General features: G+C 34.3%; 1 protein-coding gene across 1 annotated transcript; it reads left to right on the forward strand.

Moving 5' to 3' along the window:
• Nucleotides 1-14,328: 14,328 nt before the first annotated feature.
• LOC120071425 (protein NUCLEAR FUSION DEFECTIVE 4-like) lies at nt 14,329-17,386 on the forward strand. Its single transcript, XM_039023703.1, has 2 exons — nt 14,329-14,928; nt 16,017-17,386. Exons 1-2 carry the CDS (start codon nt 14,464-14,466, stop codon nt 17,172-17,174), a joined length of 1,623 nt encoding a protein of 540 aa, XP_038879631.1. The 5' UTR covers nt 14,329-14,463; the 3' UTR covers nt 17,175-17,386.
• Nucleotides 17,387-21,139: the final 3,753 nt, after the last annotated feature.

Genomic DNA, 21,139 nt, shown 5'->3' on the forward strand with positions numbered 1-21,139 from the left:
TGTTTACTTGATCCTTTGTATTTAATTTCGAAGCATGTTGTAATTTATTATTTAATGCATAATCGTTTCTGTTCTTTCACAATGGAGTTTGGAACGATCCGCTTCCGCTCACTGGTTCTCTAGTTTTAAAGTTCCTTCAGTTTTTCCATTAAAATATGGAAACACTGGATCTATTAGAACGTCTAATTGTGAGAATGTATTTGTTTCCATGCCTTCCTCGTCTAAGAACATGCATGAAACAAGAAATAATATAACTTCTAGTAGTATGTTTAAATTTGTAGATGTTAGTGAATGAACTCTCATACAAGAGTACCTCTGAGTGGAAGTGGATCTTTCCAAAGATATTGTGACAGAATTACCACATTTACATTTAAACATACAGATATGCATCATACTATAAAATTACCGACATGCTTTAAAATAAACAAATAAGAGAACAAATAAGCTTACCAGTTGAAGACACTTTCTTCACTGCAAAGCTCACTCTCTCCAAGGAACGAGTACTCTCGCTCTCGCTGGAACGTCAAGTTAATCGTTCAGCAACACCAACGGTCGTCTACCACGAACGACCTCCACACGAACAAGAGAAAACTGGGAACGAAACCACCACTTGGAACCCTTAGTATTCTCGGTGTGAGAATCTAAAGATTGGGCTCTGTTCGGATTTGGTAGGGGGAGGAGGAATGAAGATCGTATACTACGATCAAACAAGTGGGAGAAAGCTTAGTCTATTGTATAGACAAAATGTTTGATCGTTTAGATGAAGTACATGATCGTGTAGGAAAAAGGCAGCGATCGTCTATATGATCGTTTAGTAAATGCTCGGTGCTAGACGATCGTTTAGTAAAATGTAGGCGATCATTTAGAAGATGGTGCGCGCGTGTATGCGATAGTGTAGTAAAATTCGAGCTATTGTATAGTCTTTCAATTTACTAAGCGATAGGTAGCAAACACTTTACTTAAGCAAATTACGTGATCTTTTGAAAAATGAAAACCATTTTCATTTTATTCTTCAGTTATGAAAACTGATTAGAATTTCCCACTAACGCACGATTACGGAGAAAACGGCGTGCACAATTAACCCATAATTGTCAAATTAAAATAATAAATATAATCATATTATATTTATTAACCTATAGTTTAATGTCATATATGAACCATAGTGTTTTCTTCTCCACTAGATATAAATCATATTTATATCTATTTTCCTTCAATTAATATATTTCATACATAAAGTCAATCATATCATATATAATTAACCAGTTCAATCATATCATATATAATCGAACTCCCTCTTGTCAATTTGAACATTTCAAACTGACAAAAAAATTGATTCTTAACTTGAATCCATTGAGCTACCAAGGGGACCTTCTGGACTTATGGCTCGAAGCTCCCACGGTACGTGAATAGTTGACTAAACTCTTTAGCCACGAGATCCACCATCCATTAACTATCAGGCATTCCACTAAAGATCGACAGCTGAACTCTCCTTATCACATATATATTTCTGTGTCCATCGGATATAACCAATTAACAGTATGATAACCCTTTACAGATGCTCGTAAGTACACTTGGGCCAATTTACCGTTTTGCCCTTGTAGTTACATCTAACTCCTAAAGTACCACCGATCCTTCTAATGACAATACAACATAGTTCTACTATGTGTGTACACCTCTCGGGCCATGAGAAAGTGTGTGGCGTCACATCGTTCAAGCCTCAAGATCAGTCCTTAAGGGAGAAATCTATCTACTTACCTTTACTTCAGGAAAGGAGTGAATTCCGTCTTATGTAGCTAAGTTCCCAGCTTCTAAATTAGACGAATCCTCAAAGTGGTAAGTTTGAGTTGGCGACCTGGTCGCTCGTAACCATGCAAATCAAAAGACTGCCCTCAAAGGTAGAAGTTCTCAACTCACTTAGGATTGAGGTCATGTTACCTATAGTCATCCAAGTGAAGTGAAGTCTCTGTCATGAACGACATTATATAACAAGACGTTAACACTTTGTGGTTAGGTCTTATACAAACTCTTTGTATAGGACACCTCCGCTCGCATGTCCTCACACGAATGATCAGGATCAAACCATCTGTAGCAAGTTACAACACTTGTAACTATTCTACAAAGCGGGTCGCATCCGTAGCGTTACCAGGATAAGGTTTCCCTCCTATATCCATATACTATAGACTATTTTGGTTATCACTTAAGACATGATCTACTTGTATGTCATCACATACATGCTTAAGTTACATAATGACAACCAAGGATTTTAGTTTATTGATTTGTGTTAAAGCAAATAAAACATCCAATGTTGAAAGATAAGTAGTGAAGAAAATATCATATATTATACATCACAAGCATTTGTATAAAACTGTGTTTACAAACTATAGAACACGAGACTTTAGGGCATCATCCCCAACAGTTAGCAGTATAGATAGAATGCATGATATAGAACTTAGAAGAAGTAAAAGGCAAAGAACTTAGAAAAACTTTAGTCCTGACTTTTTAACTACTTTTTTAGTTGAGAGACCAAATGATATTGATTGTTAGTTTGCATATATGTATCTAACAGATGAGGCTCATAAAACTTACTCAATAAGTCTTAGGTTTTGTAGAATCTACCTTATGTAAAGAAGCCATTAAAAATGAACTGAATTCTCTAATCATGAGCCAAGATTAGAACTTAGTAGATCTTCCAAAAAGAAGTAAGCCTATTAAGTGAAAGTGGATTTTCAAAAGGAAAACGAGGACAAATGATTCAATTGAAAGATACAAGGCTAGATTGGTAGTAGTAGAGTATACATAAAAATACAAGGTATTGACTACTTTGACACGTATTCCTTTGTAATAAAAATAGCTACAATTAGAGCTCTGATTTCACTAGTTGCTATCCATGGACTTTCTAATTCATCAATTGGATGTAAAAACCGCATTCCTAAATGGTGATTTAGAAGAAGAAATCTATATGGTACAACATAAAAGTTTTATAGTTGCCGGTCAGGAAAACAAAGTATGTAAATTAAAAGAATCTCTTTGCGGTCCTAAACAAGCTCCTAAAAATTTGATGATACTTTAATAAACAATGAGTTTATGATAAATTCTTCAGATATGTGTGTTTATTCCAAAGTTTTTTGGACTCGAGTGTGTGATTATATGTTTGTATGTTGATGATATGCTTATTTTTTGGAACAAACATAAAGACAATACGTAATACCAAATTGTTATTATCATCACATTTCGAATTGAAAGATTTAGGGGAAGCTAATGTAATACTTGGTGTTAAGATAAGAAAATTTGAAAATGGTTTTTCACTGTGTCAATCACACTACATTGAAAAATTACTAAAGAAATTTGATTGTTTTAATGATCCTCTTATAAGAACTCCATATGATGCTAGTATAAGTCTTAAGAAAAATAAAGGAAAAAGTGTATCTCAGTCTGAATATGCAAAGATTATAGGTAGTGTTATGTTCTTAATGAACTATACTGACATGATATTGCATATGCTATGAGTAGATTGAGTAGATATACACATAATCTTTATAAGGATCATTGAAGTGCTCTTCGTCGTCTGTTAAGTTATCTTAAGGGCACCATAAACCACTATTTGCATTTTAACAAATTCCCTGCTGCATTAAAAAGTTATTATGATGCAAACTACGTATTTGAACCCCGTTTAGGAATGCACTTTCCCATCAGCACCTCGTTTGCGCTTGTAGATCCATTTACAACCTATAGGTCATACCCCATCAGGCTGATCTACAAGATCCCATACTGAATTGAAGTACATCGACTTCATCTCGAGATTCATGGCTTTGACCCATTCATCCCGTCAACATCCTTCATTGCCTTTTGATAAGACAATAGATCCTCAACGTCGCCATTTGCCACCATAGCTAGGATTTTCCTGAAACCCAGATAGCGATCAGGCGAGTTCGTAACCCTCTCACTGCATCGAGGTTTCCTCAACTCTTGAGGTGGAACCGACTTACCAGATGAACTATCATTAATAACTTTGGTTGATGAAGCAGGTTCTTCAATAATTCTTGTTAAAGTTTCAGTAGTTTCGTTGGAAAGCTCACGTAACACGACTTTACTATGTGGATTGTGCTCCCTGATATGATCTTCCTCTAGGAAAGTAGCGTTCGTGGAAACAAACACCTTATTTTCGGACAGATCATAAAAGTAACCCTCTCGTGTACCTTTGGGTAGCCTACAAAGAGGCACAACCTCGACCGTGATTTCAACTTCTTAGGATTTGCCTCAAGCACATGTGTTAGGCAACCCCATATGCGAAAGTGACGTAAACTAGCTTTACACCCATTCCACAACCCAGAGGTGTTCTCGCAACATTCTTAGAAGGAACACAGTTGAGTATGTATACCGTAGTCTCCACTACAAAACCCCAAAAAGAATCCGATAAGGAAGCGCAACTCATCATCGAACGAACCATGTCCAACAAGGTTCTGTTTCTCCTCTTCACTACACCATTCTGCTGAGGTGTACCTAACACTGAGAGTACGATTCCATGTTCTAATAAATAGTCCTAGAACTCAGAATCCAAAAAATCTCCACCTCGATTTGATCGAAGTGTTTTAATTCATTTATCCAAAGAATTCTCAACTTCTGCCTTGAATACTTTGAACTTTTCAAAAGATTCAGACTTTTGTTGCATCAGATAAACATACTCAAATCTAGAGTAATCATCAGTAAAATTGATAAAGTACTCATAGCCTCCTCGAACTCGCACATTCATAGGACCGCAAAGGTCAGAATATACTAATTCTAAAGGCTCTTTGGCTCGATAACATTTTCCAGTAAAAGGCCTTTTAGTCATCTTACCCTCAAGGCAAGATTCGCACACTGGTAAAGAATTTTCTTCTAACTCGCTTAAAAGGTCATTCTTCGCCAATCTCTTAATCCTATTAAGATTGATGTATCCTAATCGAAGGTGCCAAAGTTGGGCATTTTCTTTTGGGGAAACTCGTTGACATTTAGATTGAGTTATGGTAGATTTAAATATCTCTATGTTATGGAGGGAACTTAAAGCTAACGATCTTAACACATGCAAGTTATTTTCCAGTTTAGCTGTACAAATTTCAACACCATCCTTATGAATAAACATTTTATTCAATTTAAAAAAAAAAAAGTGTATTTGCATTGTAACAGACACTTTACAGAAATAAGGTTCCTTTTTAGTTCAGGACTACAAAGACATCTTTTAATATAAGAAACATATTCTATAAAGTTAACTGGATGCCTCCTACTGCCACAGCTGAGACGACATGCCCGGTGCCTACTGGCAACGTCATCTCACCAGCCTCCAGCTGTCGTCAGGATCTAATCCCCTGAAAAGAAGAACAAACATGATTAGTGGTGCCCTAATCAATTATCCATGTTGAATCATCATTCTCCACTAAACAAGTTTCTAACACAAGTAAATCACATTTACCTTTTTCTGCCTTGGCCTTAACTTTGGTTGTCTTCCTTTCCTTTTGATAGCGAGGACAATTCCTCTTCCAGTGTTCGTCTTGGTTGCAGTGGAAACATGTTCATTTTTCAACTGGCGATGGACACTTCTTCTGGGCGACAGGTGGAAGGTTAGCAGGCGCTTTCCCTTTCTCTTTACTACCCTTCTTCTCCTTCCCCTTTCCAGAGTTAAAAGTTAAAAGTGCAGACTTTGTCCCTGAGGTCGAACCTCGATGGAACTTTTTAGAAGACGAAACAACATTGCCTCACCTTCCTTATTCTCCTTACTTTTCAGCAATGATTGGTAAGTCTTCAACTCGTTAATAATTGTATTGCTAACAAAGTGGAGGAAGCTCTCCGGCAATGAATGCAGGATAATGCTAACTTGACTGCACTCATCGATTTTAGACTCATTCATCTCCACCACGTTAAAGCATCATATTCAGTACGTGTTCACGAACAAAGGTGTCGTCCTCCATTTTGGAGCTGAATATGTGTTTCAGAGCCTCGTCCTTGAGTTATCCAGACGGCTGTCCGAACATTCCCCGCAGGGACTCCATGATCTCACGTGCTGAGACCATGGGCTCATGGTTCTTGGCCAATACGTCATTAAGACTGGCCAAGATATAGGCTCGGGCCATCTTGTTTGCCCGTGTCCAATGCTTGTACGCCCCCCAAACATTTCGAGTAGTGTCCTAAGGTGGAATAGGAGGACAATCCTCCGTAAAGACAAACTTCAGATCCTCGATGATGAGTATTGTTGTGATCATATGTTTCTAACCCGAATAGTTTTGACCATTCAGTTTTTTAGCGCTAAGTAAACTGATAGTGGCTGTAGCCATTCAAAACTATTGTTGAAAAACGAATAATCTTTTATAGACTTTGCAAAACCACATTTTTAACCAATTAGTTTTAGCAAAACAGTTTTCAAGTACTCTAAGTGATAAGACTTCTATTTTGCAATTATGCCCCAGCGAGGCAGGACAAATGTCACCGGTGGGGTGATCAGATATCCCTTCACTGAGATGAGACATTTTCAACCATTAGGCAGAACTAACTCTCCGAACTGAACCTAATAGCCACCATTTGTCCGATCTAGAATTGTTAACCCTTAACAATTTTGCGTAATTGTAACCCCTTGTTTTCGGTCCCAGAGTCTTGCCTTAATGTGTCCACCGTAGAGAAAAATCATATTAGGACAAGAGACTAAGTAAGCACGTCCTCTTACAGGAGATCAAATAAAGAAACGCGCAAAATAACCATCCTATAGGGGGACACTCTCAGGGTGCTTCGAGGCGATGCGCAGAAACTTTATTTAATCCAGCCAGAAAGACTGTGAGATATATTTTCGCATTTTCCGCTTCCACTTACAATGTGTTAGAATTGGTGTCCTAATTCTCCTGGAGTCTCGTTATTTTGTAAAAATACACATTGTTTAATGAATAAAATAACTGTTATTTAATTATAGCATTTACTCATATCCAATAAACAAAGCTCCTTGGTTATCTTATGTGAACTTAAGCATGTATATGTGATATACAAGTGGATCATGCCTTAAGTGATAACCTAAATAGGTATGTAGTATAAGGATTAAGGTGGGATACTTGATCCTGGTGACACTACGGATACGATCTGCTTTGTAGAGGTTTGTAAGTGTTATAAACTACTATAGATGGTAGATCCTAATCATTCATATGGAGACGTGCGAGCAGGGGTGTCCTATACAAAGAGTTTGTATAAGATCTAAACGACGAGATGATTAAACTCTGTATATAACGTCGTTAATACTAGAAACTTGCATCTCACCTAAACGACCATAGGTGACACGACCTCAATCCTGAGTGTTTTGGGAACTCCTGCCTTTGAGGGCGGTCTTACCTTTAAGAGCGATCTGTGAAGGGTTGTTGCACTGCTGATTGGTTTAGATGGACACATAATATATCTGTGGTAAGAAGAGTTCAACTGTCGGTCTTTAATGGAGTGCCTGACAGTTAACGGATGGTGGATCCTGTGACTAAAGAGTTTAGCCAGTTATTCATGTATCGTTAGAGTTTCGAGCTACAAGTCTATAAGGTCCCCTTGGTAACTTAATGGATTCAGTTGAGGATCAGTTCTGGTGTTGATTTGAAATGTTCAAATTGACAAGAGGTATTTTGATTATATATGATATAATCGGTATGATGTATGAGATAATCTAGTGGAGGATTGATGTAAATGAGATTTACATTAAGTACCATGGATAGAAAAAGAACTATAGTTTATATGTTTCATGAGATGAAATATTAAAACTATAACTTATAAATATAGTATGATAAGTTGGTTATCATTTATATTTATAATAATATTAATTATTGGATAATTTTCTTTTTCTTTAATAACAATTGAGTGGGTGGTTATTGGATTTTCATGGTAACCGTGAGTTTAAAGAAAAATTGTTTTCCTAATTTTAATAAGTATTTAAAAGTTTTTACAAATTTGAAAAATTGTTTCTTGAGTCTTTTCTCTTGGCAAAAAGAAACTCACGACACTTGTCAAGTAAATACTAATTTACTAAGCGACAACGTGTTTTAGTAAACGATCGTGTAGTGTTTTGTAGGCGACAAACACTGAACTAAACGATGAGCTAAACGATCGCTTAGCTTTTTGTTAGATGATCTCTTAGCTTTAACTAACGATTGAACATCGACCTATGCGTTAGGTTTCCGTGTTCTCCTACTTGCCTGATCATGTACACGATTGTTTATTCCTCCTTCGTCTGCCTCAATCCAAGTCCGAACAGAGCCCATCCTCTGGATTCTCGCACCAAGAATACCAAGGTAACCTTCTTGGTGGTGTCATACTCAACTCGACACCATCGAGGTTCTGTGGAGGCTGTTCGTGTTGCTGAGAAGTTCGTGACCAAGGCGATCGCGGAGGATGAGCGCAAAGTGTTCGTGTAAAGTTGCGGTCATGTTGTTCGAGCGTTCAAGGTTGCTTTGTTTGAGCGTTTGTGAGCAAGGAGCGTGAAGACGAGTCTACAAATGTTCGTAGAGATTTTTTCTTGTTTATTTGTAGTTGTTCATGCTGTAATTTTTATAGTAATTGCATAACTGCATGTTTTGTTTTACGACTGTAATTGCAATGTTCATTTATGATTGTAATTGAAATGATCTTATTTCTGCTGCTCATGGAAATCTCAAGTTCGATTTCCTTTACTATGAACATTCTCTTCATCCACCTTGATATTGACCTACCCAAACACCATCCTTTAGGGGGACACTCTCAGGGCGTCACAAGGCCAAGGATATTTATTAAGTCTGCTAAAAAATAACTTTTGTATTTGAAATAAAACAAGTTCAAGTAGTCACATTAAACTCTTTAATGAAGTGTCATTAACTTGCATGCATGCATCAAATCTATCTAATTCACCTTTCCAGGAAGGTTCTCAGGTAGGGGTGTTTCGTTGCCGTCACCTTAAATACCTCAACCTAAACAGAACTCGCCTTGGACAAAAGGTCCGTTATAAAAAGATTTGCTATACTTTAACCTTTTATTATTGATTTTAATTCTAATTTCATTTTATAACCTTTATAAAAGAAACAATGAAAATATATTGCCACATAACGAGGTATTTATAACACTTATAAATTAAATATAACGCTTAATAAATAATGCATGCATAAATATAACTCTTATATTATATGATGCATGAGCATGCACTTACGTAATTTAAATCATGCTTCTCTAAATCATACCACTTATAATAAAGAGAAGATGTATGACCAATGCATAACCTAAGGTGGGATTTTCTATATGTACATACCATAGGACATAAAAAACATACATCGCATGTATAAAACCATAGATTAATGGACCAGGATGAACAAACACAAAATCGGAATGAAAATTCTATCTATTACATTATTCCACCAAGCAAATCGGTTCACAAGCGAACCGGGTCTTAAACCGTCGGGCGAAGCTCCATCGTTTAGTAAACGTATCCAGGTAAACGTGTTGGATTTTATGTCTTAAAAACTCGCAATTTGTAAAATAATAAACATTTTCTGTTATCAATATACTTGTTATTGATCTCATAAATTGTATGAAAGTCTAAATCCAATAAACTAATACCCATGACTATTGTATGAGTACTTGAACTTTATATGGAGACATAAGAGTGGATCAAGTTCGAGTAAATAGTCAAAATGATCTATGGTACATGAATGAGGTTGGGTACCTTATTCTGGTAACACCATTGGATACAGCCTACTCTATAGTTGTTACAAAGAGTTGTAAAGTGCTACATACGATGTGATCCTAATTCGTACATGTTATGACATGAGGAGTGAGGGCGTCCTATGCAATGAGTTTGTATAAGATCAGGACCAAGAAATAAGTCACTCTTATTTTATAACATTGTTTACTGTTTAAGACTAACTATTTCACCTAGATGACTTAGGTAACTCAATCTTAATCCTGAGCTAACTATGAACTCTTGTTTATTTGGGATTGCCCTTAGATTTGCATAGTTGAGGGTTGGCTCCACAGCGCTGGCTCATTAGGACTCTCATTTCAGGGGTAAGACCGAATAAATAGCTAAGGACATAGGGTGCAAGACGGAGTTCACGCCTACCCAATTTGGGGATAGGAGAAAGGTTGTTCTCTCAAGTACAGAATCCAGGTCTTGAACAAGGGGCCCCACCCTCTTACTGGGCTGAGAGAGTTTGGTTTAGTGATTGGATCACAAACTAGTTGTTCATTAGAGGATCAGTAGGGACTTGAGGGACGTAATCTTGAGGGTAAAACAGATATTTGACCCAATCGTTATTACGAACAACCTGTGAAGGGTCGATTTGTTGATTATGGTTAAATCATGTGGACATAATATATCTACAGTGAGGAGAGTGCAACTATGGGCTTTAGTGGAGTGACCCAATAGTTAGCGAATGGAGATTAATCTGGTCTAATGAGTTTAGCCAATTAATCTCGGATGGTTGGAGCCCATGATCTATAAGTCCGCGAGGTCCCTCTACTAGCTCGTAACGGACTAGCTCTAGAATAGCATGATAAGTTAATTTAAAATGTTCAAATTAGAATTAAGGAAATTAGTGATTATATGAGATATAATTACATGTTTAATTTGAGAATTAAATGGAATAGGAGAATTTATATATTTAAATATGATTTAAATATATAAAGATGAATATGTGTTAAAATTAATTTAATATTTGATATTAAATTAATTAAGTTTTATTTAATAATTAATTTATGAAATTAATTAAATTTTTCATTTTTTAAAATCAAATAAATTTTATAAAATCAAATTTTGATTTTATGATAAAATTGGAAAATGGAAAAACATAAAATGGAAAAAGAAGTTTTTCCATTATCCATCACCTAAATAATTCACTCAAATGGCATTATCTCTGTCTTGTCTTCTCCAAGCATGAGCTGCAACTCATGCAAGTCTCTCCTTTGCATATTGATTTGCAATATAATGAAGAGATTGGAGTGAAAATCGTGCATGCAATCTATAAAGAATTTCAGAGAAAATTCGGGTTGAAGAAAGAGTTCTTCAACAAGATTACTGCAGTAAGCATTTCTCCTTCATCCCTTGATTCAAGCTTGTTTTGAGTCTCACAACTCAATCTAGAGCACCAAGAGAATAGTAGGGAAGATCTTGAGGTGGTCTACAATAAGATTTGGAGAAGATAGCAGCTGGAGAAGGAGTTTTGAAGAAGTTCTACAAGAGATATGTCTTGAAACTCACTTGTTTTTTCTGCAAGAGCATGCTTAATATTTTGTCAAAATTAGTGAATTTGAATGCTTAGATGATCCTTGTGCTTTCGCTGTTGCTGATACAATCCTACAATTGATATTAGAGCATCAAATAAGCATTCAATTCGGTTTAATTTTGGTATGGTGGGTGTTTTATATGAGAAATATGAAACTGGTGCACTGATATGGTTTTCTGTGTTTTGGCTGTCTAATTCTCTTTATTTTCTCATTTAAATTTGTAATTGGCTCTTGTTTGATGAGCTTTTATGTGTTCCCAAGAGTCTGTAATTTATTTGGAGTCATTAAAGTTGAAATTAAGATGTAAATCAAAGAAACAAACGAAGAGGCCGAGTTTCAGTTCCAGAAAATCAGCCTCTGTTCTTATCATCGTTGAGCTTCAGTAGCTAAACGATTGTTTAGCTTTATGCGTTAGATGATGTGAAGAAAAGCTAAGTGATCGTGTAGCTTTGGGCGTTGATCGTTGAGGTATTGTGTGCTAGATGATCGCCTACCTACTGGAGCTAAGCAATGCGTTATATTGCTATGCGATGGCACTACACAATCGTGTAGCTTCGGGTGGGAAATAAGCGATGCGATGAGGAGTTATACGATAGCCCTGAGCGATCGCTTACCACGATCATTTACCTTTGATCGGGAGCTAAACATTGCGTTGAGTTGCTAAGCGATAGCACTATGCGATCGTTTACCTCTATGCAGTAGCTAAACGATGCGTCGAGTTGCTAAGCAATAGCACTAAGTGATCGCTTACCTTTGTGCGATAGTTGGGTGATGCGTTGAATGCTATAGGATGGCATTAAGCGATCGTTTAACTTTTTAGGTGCTTCGTCTTTCTTTATATACTCCTCAAGTTCATCATCTAGTACGAGCATAGCTCAATTTCTGGCACGTGTTATTGAACTTTAAAAAAAAAAAAAAAAAAAACAATTTAACACACACGTGTGACCTCAAAAGAATCTTGCCAAAGTTTTTCTCACATCTCAACCATAATAAATTCACCGCCTTAATGACCGAAATAAAGATGTCCACGAATTCTTCTTCCCAATTAGCCACAAATTCTTCCTCTCTAAAATATCTTCATATTATTTAAGTTGATGTTGACCCAATACTTTAAAGTCACTGTTCCCCCACCTAAAAAAATAATGTTGTAGCTCAATTAGCCATAATATTTTTAAAATAATGCTGATCCAATATTTCATAAATTTACCAACAAAAACATAATTCAACTGACATAATATTCATATTATCAACCTCGTGATTTGATGTTCGATTCTCTTACCCCACACTTTAATCACAATACCTCCAAAATTTATAGAGTAATCATTTTATTGTTAATATTAACCTTTTCTTTTCTTTTGACAATGTTAATATTACTGTTATTATTGAAAAAGAAACACAAACATGTTTAATGATTTTATTTTGTTCTTCTTATCTCAAAATTTAAATGAAATTGTTAAGAAATTATAGGTAAATTAGCCTTTAATATTAAATATCCAATTTGGTTGTGATGAATTTATTTTTAGATATTTATTGTAAATCTTATAAGTCAATAATGTTCAAAATAATGTTTTTATTTATTTTATTTTTAAAAAACAAAAATCTTGATTTTTTTTTTTAATTTCCAAAATTTATACCTACTTTAAGAAACATGGATGAGAAATGAAAAATTAGAAAGAAGAAAAAAAGTTATGAAACACATTTCTTTCTCAAGACTAGAAAAATTAATTTGGAAACAAAATAAGGATACGGTTGCCGAAACAGTTCCTTGATTAGAATATTTTCTTTCGGTATGAAAAACACCTTCTTAGAAATAATAATAATAAGAAAATGACTACAATATCATCCACATGGTTCGTTTTGTTTTTTAAAGGTTAAAATACCACTTTAGTTCATATATATTAAATTTTGTTATGTTTTGGTTCATTTTTAATCTATATATTTTTAATAAATCTTAAAATTTGTAATTTCAGTTAGTTTATTGTTTATTTTTATTATAAAAAATAATCTTGATTAGTATTCTCTTCTATAAATTGTGAAAATATATCAATACAGTGTCTTTTCTCCATTTAAAATGAAATTCAATAAAAAAAAATCTTTGAAGAGCTAAATTTGAGGTTTATTGAAAGTATGATAACTAAATTTGATGTTTATGAAGAGTATGTTGACTAAAATTGGACAAAAAAATTATAATGACTAAAATGAAACGAAACTTAAATATATTGACTAAAATGATATTTAAATATTTATGTTTATCCTAATCTTTTAAGACATTATCCATCTATGAAGAAGATGATTGTTCCAGAAATATAATTAATATTTTAATAAACTAAACTATGTTTAAATAGTTGAGAGGATGTAATTTGAGCATAATTTAACAAATGAAAATATTAAGTGATTAATTTGATTATCAAATATTAAACTTCTTACCAAATTTAAGAAAAAATTCGACTGAGACTGAAGTAACATCACAAAATCGACAAATGTCTTAATTTGGTATTTTTAATCTAATTATAATAATTTTTCCCAAATATAAATTTAGTTTTTAATGATGGGTAGTTTAAACATTTACCGAATTTCTCATGAATATGTTAGTAAGTAAGAGGTTTTTGGTTTGAAAATTATTAAAAAGAATTATCTTAATATTTGTAATGATTTATTATTTCTTGAAAAGGATTTTAAAAAATACAACTTTAGAATCTAGAAGTCTTGAAATGGAAAGTATAAAATAGACCTTTTTTAATTTGAATCTATATTTAAAAGTTAGTTTGATTTTAGTTTATTATTTTCTAATATATAGTTTTATTCAATAAATCTTAGAAATATGTCAATATGTTATCGAGAATTTATTGAAAGTAGAAATCAAACAAATTTTAAAATATTGGAATAAAATAGTACTTTAACCAAACAAAATAATAAAATGAAGGAAAATAAATCCAATTGAAGATGGAGATGAAGATGGAGATTTAGATAAGTCATTTAAATAAGCTTAGCTGAGTCAGAGTTTCCAAGAATAATGGATAAAATCAATTTAACGAACTTTCCCAAAAAAAAGTAAAACCAATAAAAAAATATTTGAAAAATAAATAGAAAATAAGGAAAAATGCCAAGAAAAATGATGATGGGAAGTGTCAACAATGACAATGTCCTCTTCTTCTACGACACGGAAATTATACTGTTTCTGCTACGACGAAGATCCAGAACCAGAAAAATATCCCACCGCCGGAGATGGAAATTTCTGGGTTTATGCCCAACAAATGGATTGCAACCGCCCTTGGAATTTGGATTCAATGCATCTGCGGTGCTTCCTACACCTTCAGCATCTATTCTCCCGCTCTCAAGTCCACGCAGGCCTATGATCAATCCACTCTCGACACCGTTTCCGTTTTCAAAGACATCGGCGCTAACGCCGGCATCATTTCTGGCTTTCTTTACTCCGCCGTCACTACCCCCGCCCCCCGGCCCTTTGCCGGACCATGGGTGGTGCACGCCGCGGGAGCGATTCAGTGGTTCCTTGGTTATATTTTCATCTGGGCCGCTGTCTCTGGAGTTATCGATCGACCGCCGGTGCCGGCGATGTGCTTCTTCATGTTTTTGGCTGCACATGCGCAAACATTTTTCAATACGGCGAATGTTGTAACTGGCGTGCACAATTTTGAGCACTATAGTGGGACGGTTGTGGGAATCATGAAGGTACCCACGAAAACCCTTGGTTATCTTCATTGTTATTATGCAGATTGTTAGGGCTTTGGATTTTACCTTTGATTTCTCCCCTTTTCTGATCCCCTATTGTATTTTTCTCTGTGGGAGGTTTGGTTATGGTGAGTACTATTGTAAAGAATTCATGCACGTTAAAATTAAATCTATGTCCTTCAGTGTAAAGTGATGGAGATGAATTCTGTTTAGCTGGCTTCATTCTTTGCAAGAGATTTTATCACGAAGTATAGAAATGGAAGAAGACGGTGGAGCCAACAAACCAATTTGTCCTTCCTTCTTGCTCTGTTCTTCTCTGCCAGAATCTATTTTTGATCAAGAAGTGGCCAGATCAAAACCCCAAGTTGTTGTCTCACGGCGGTCCTGGAAATAAGAGATTAAATGTGTCACAGTCGGTTAACTTGAGCTTAATGTCCCTGTTTCATTACTATTTGGTTTTTGAAAATTAAGCTTATAAACCTGATGGTTAAAAACCAAATGATTATCAATCGGGTCTAATTCATCGGGAAGTCTTGCGTTTAAGCTTAGTGTTGTTTACTCTTCAGTTAATGTTGATGATTACTTGTAAGTATTAGTTTTGTTTTTGTACTAATTTCTATACTCAAAATGGTAGGGTTAAAACTATATAGAAGAAGATTAAATATGTGTTGAACTATTAACTTAATAGGAGTTCAACAGTAATTTTTAGTGACTACAGCTGATTCTATTTTATTCTGTGGAAAAGTGGGGATCACTATCTGAATGGATTCTAGGTTCTTATTTGACAAAGTGGGGATCACTACTGCTTTTCTTTGGTACAAAACGAATCACTCTTTTTTCTCACTTCTTATTTATTCTCCAATTGGAGGCATTTCTTGTAATCGCTTTCTGGTATTGGGGTCATCCCATTATTTCATTCATAAATCTATTACAGAGAAAAAAAAAAAAAAAAAAAAAAAAGGTTTTTATTTGACAAAGTTGTAGTTGCCTTGTTGAATCTGAGAGCAGATTCCAAGGATTATCCCCAGATTTTGTCTTGAATGTGCTATTTGTGAGTTCATAGCTTTTGTCTTCTTTTTGTTGGACAGGGATATCTTGGTCTCAGTGGAGCACTGATAATCCAAGTTTATACGACTTGTAATGGAGATCCAAGCAATTTTCTCCTTATGCTGGCGGTTTTGCCCACACTTCTTTCCATCATGTTCATGTGGTTTGTTAGAATTGACAAAACAGAGTCTAGTAATGAGATGAAGCATTTGAACTCATTGTCTGCACTTGCTGTGATAGTTGCTTTTTACCTAATGGTTGTCATCATCTTGAACAACACTTTCTCCCTTTCAGCATGGACTCGTTTCTTTACGTTCTCCATACTCTTGATTCTCCTTGCTGCTCCTCTTGGAATTGCCATTAATGCTCAAAAGGAGGATTTTAGAGAGCCATCTCCATCATTCATCTCTGAAAAAAGTCAGGTTAACAAATCCGAGTCGATGGATGCAGAGGATTCTGTGGAATATCATGAGCTGCCCAGGGAAGAGAACCAGATCATGGCTGTTGCAAACTCTAGAACCCCTCAACCCCTGAATGTCTTGGAAGCTATACGCACTATAAACTTCTGGCTGTTGTTTCTTGCCATGGTGTGTGGAATGGGATCTGGATTGGCCACAATAAACAACATGAGCCAAATTGGTCAGTCTCTTGGTTACACAGCAACAGAGACAAAGACATTTGTTTCCTTATGGAGTATATGGAATTTTCTTGGACGTTTTGGAGCTGGTTACACCTCTGATTTTCTTCTCCACTCATACGGCTGGGCAAGACCATTGTTAATGGCAATTACTCTACTGGGAATGAGTGGCGGCCACATCATGATTGCTTCCGGTTTCTCTGGAAATCTGTATGTGGGTTCAATTCTTGTTGGCATATGCTACGGCTCACAATGGTCATTGATGCCTACAATCACTTCAGAGATATTTGGTTTAGAACATATGGGTACTATTTTCAACACCATAGCCATAGCCAGCCCTTTGGGGTCTTACATTTTTTCTGTTAGAGTTATCGGTTACATTTACGACAGAGAAGCGACTGAAGAACATGGTTCTTGCAATGGCACACACTGTTTTGTGGTATCTTTTCTTGTCATGGCCGTCGTAGCTTTCTTCGGATCTCTTGTTGCTGCTGCACTCTTCTTTCGAACCAGGAGATTTTACCGACTGGCTTTGCAAAGAAGAGTTGAATGTCTTAGTTAAAGGAGCAAGGAGAATTATAGGATGAGTAAGATGATTGCTTGTAGATTTTATACTGAGTGTAAAGAAATTTGTTTGTCTTGCTTCATTGAAGTTTTATACTTTTAAACAGCATATCAGAGTGAGATGGAGTTATGTTTTTGAACGTTGTACTGTATCATAGGTTGATCAATGTGTTAATATAAATTATGTCGGTTGCCTTTTTTTTTTCCCTCCTTTTAAGATTCGATATAATGGAAAATAAAATTTAACTTCTATCCTCTTGGTCAGGTACTATAACTTTTTGTCCGTATACTTGTTCAATTTTAACTTTTATATTTTCAAAATTTTAGCTTGATTTCTATACTTTTAATAAATCTTTAAATATAATTTAATGAAGTTAATTTTTCTTGAAAGTGTCTTATTTGAAATGGGGCAGCGCCTCCTCTCTCTTTCGGCGTCATTTAGGGGCGTTTGTGGGTGGGTTGGATTGGATTGAAGGACTTTTTAGATTCAACTACATTTGTTCAACTCAAATAAACTTCATTAAAAAATGAATCTAACCAAACCATGAAACATTTGGGTTAGGTTGGTTCAGGTTACTCGGGCCATTTATTTAATTTTTTTTATAAAAGGAAATAAAATGTTAATATGGAAAATTTTGATTTAACTATTTTCATATATGAATTAAGATTAACAACTCAATTTCAATTTTTATAATGTATAATCTTTTTTCAAAGTACAAAAAAAACTATTTTTCAGAGTTGTTGAATAATAAATTATCTAAAAAACTTATAAAATTAAAGAAAACTAAAATAAATATAGTATATATAATTGTACATAAGCAAAAAAAAAAAAAGTTAATAATAAGTTCGAGTTGGTTTGGTTGGTTTGAGTTATTTTAGGTGATCCATAAACCAACCAAACCCATAAAATTTTATTTTTTTGGGTCACGAGGTTTTTTTAACACCCCTGACGTCATAAAAAATAAGTTTTTATTGATATCGGTTTAATAATAATAATTTTTATGGAAGAAAATATATTTCTAAACTATGTAGTAAATATACTAACAAACCATAAAAGGTTGGGAAAATATCATTGTATACCCTAGAATTTGAAGATTGCATCAATTTTTGTGAGATTTATAATTTTATCATTCATATTTTTTATCAACTAAATTCCTTAACAATAAAAAAACAAATCTAGTTTTCTTTGAAAACCATCGATACATTAACTTTAATGGTTGATTTTGTTAAATCTGACTTTTAAAGAAGGCTACATCTGTGCCATAACTAATGCATGGATGATTTCCATGGATAATCTTAATAATTTGTCCAAATAGATTCACTTATAAAATTTTAGAAGTTTCATTATAAATTATAAATATCATGCAATATTAAACAAAATATAAAAGAAAGTATACATTATCCAAAAAAAATTTTTGATACACTTACAAAAGTTTGCAATTTAAATTGATACAATTACAAATTTAGAGTTTAAATATAAATTAGGAATAAATGTAAGACATATTAAAAGTACAAACTTTTGAAAGTCGCTAAAATCAAACAGTTAAAATGATATTTTCTTAATAATAAATAAGGTTATTTTCAAATATAGGAAAAATAGTTAACTTAATTACAAATATTACAAAATATTATTATCAATAATCATTGATAGATAGTGATGTTTTGATTGACATCTATCAATATCAAATGATAGACAGTGATAGTTTGATATCAATGTTTATTATTAAGGACATTTTGTAAATAAATAAAATAATTGTAAATTTTGTTATTTGGTTGTAACAGAGTTGTTGCAATTAGTTATGATTTTGGTCATTTAGGGTCTCTTTGATAAACTTCTCGTTTCCTGTTTCCCGTTGTTCGTTCCCTACTCCTTACTCCCTGTTCTCTGTTTTTTTTTTTTTTAGAACAAGAAACAGGAATATGTTTGATAACTATTCCTATTTCATGTTTCTTAAAAAAAACAAAAACAAAAATTTGTTTGATAATTATTATTTTTTAAATAAATATAAAATAAAATAAAATAAAAATGCCCATTTTAGAATTTAAACACACAGTTTAGAGGTGGAAGAAAATTGTGGACATGCAAAACTACCAATAGGCCAAAGATGCATTTTATAAAATAAATGGAATAGTTTAATACACGACAGAAACTAAACAGGGATAAACTACTTTTTGTAATTTCTCAAAGCTTGCCCATTTTTTAGGAACGTTCCTCAAATTTTAGAAACAAGAAACGGAAACAGTTATCAAACAAGTCTGTTTCTTAAAAAATGAGAAGTAGAAACAGGAAACAAGAAACAAGAACGTTATCAAACGGACTCTTAATTTTCATTGTAATAGAGTTGTTGCAATTAGTTTCATATTGATTACTTTTCAGTCCCTATATATAAAAGGGTTATGTGCACTATATTTAGTATGGAAGAGTTATAAATCAATGAAATAGAACTTTCAACCCTTATTATGGTATCAGAGCAATTTTCGCAATTGTGCTCATTTGTTTAGCGTCTTCTTTATTGGTGCGTTCTTCGTTCTTTCTCTTGGATTTTTCAATCTAAATCGTCTTCAATTCTTGTTGATTTTCATCATGACTAATCTAGAGAACACAGTGATTTCTACAGCTTCAGTTCCTGCATCTACAGACCTTGAAGCTCAGTTGAATCCTTATGTGTTGCACCACTCGATCATTCTGACTACCAATTTGGTTACACAATCTCTTGTTTGATCGAGCAATTACTCCTCATGGAGTAAGGTGATGCGTCTTGCGCTTTCTGGCAAGAAAAAACTAGGGTTTATCACCGGAACTATCAAGAAGCCTACAATGGAATGAAATCTCCTTTCAACTTGGTAGTGCAACAATGGCGTGATTACTTCTTGGACAATTAATTCAATTTCGAAAGAGATTACTAAAAATTTGGTGTATACCAAAAATGTCAAAGAACTTTGGAAAGAAATAAAGGAATGATATCGACAATCTAATCGCCCACATGTTTATCAGTTGAGAAAGGATCTTGTTACTAAAGAAAATGAAACGAGGATTTCTATGAGCAGCGGAATGATCGTTCCAAATTCTTCGAAATTGAACATAAACAATTACAGCCAATAAATGGAAACTAACTGCTCATGCAACAACTAGAAATTACAACATGCTTTAAGATAATCAAGGGATAGAGTATCATACCTTTGAAGCCTCATTCTTCAAACTCCCTTAATCGAACTCTAAACGTCTAAGACAGTAATGCATGAATGCTTGAACACAATGACCGCTACATGATCAACAATGAACACGAACCCAACGAACGACCTCAAGAACCTCGATATCAATCGAGTTGAATGAGGACACCACAACAATGGTTATCTTGGTATTCTTGGTGTGAGAATCCAGAAGTTGTAGGCTCTGTATGGACTTGGTTATAAGAAGAGAGTGGAAGAACAACAATCGTGTAAACGATTGAGCAAGTGGGACATGACACAGTCTATCATATAGACGATGTGCTCAATCATGTAGAAGATGGCAGCCTATCGTATAGACAATGCCCTGCGATCGTTTAGCTATGACTAACTGAGTGAACTATCATATAGTGACACTCCATGATCGTTTATCTCTCTACTAGCTATCGCTTAGTGAAACACTTTCACTTGATAGCCTTGCTGTAAGTTTCTTTCCAAAATTAGCAACACTCTTAAATTTAGGAAAACCTTTTTCCTTTTATCTCACGATTACCATAAAACCACCAATAACCTCCCACTCAATTGGTTATTAGAGAAAAAGAGATAATTATCAAATAATTAATATTATTATAAATAAATATGATAACCAACTTACCATATTATATTTATAACTTATAGTTTTAATATTTCATCTCATGAAACATACAAACCATAGTTCTTTTTCTATTTTATGGTATTTAATGTAAATCATATTTACATTAATCCTCCACTTAATGTATGATACATCACACCGAT

This window comes from Benincasa hispida, chromosome 2 (assembly GCF_009727055.1).
Source record: "Benincasa hispida cultivar B227 chromosome 2, ASM972705v1, whole genome shotgun sequence".
NCBI classification, from domain to species: Eukaryota; Viridiplantae; Streptophyta; class Magnoliopsida; order Cucurbitales; family Cucurbitaceae; genus Benincasa; species Benincasa hispida.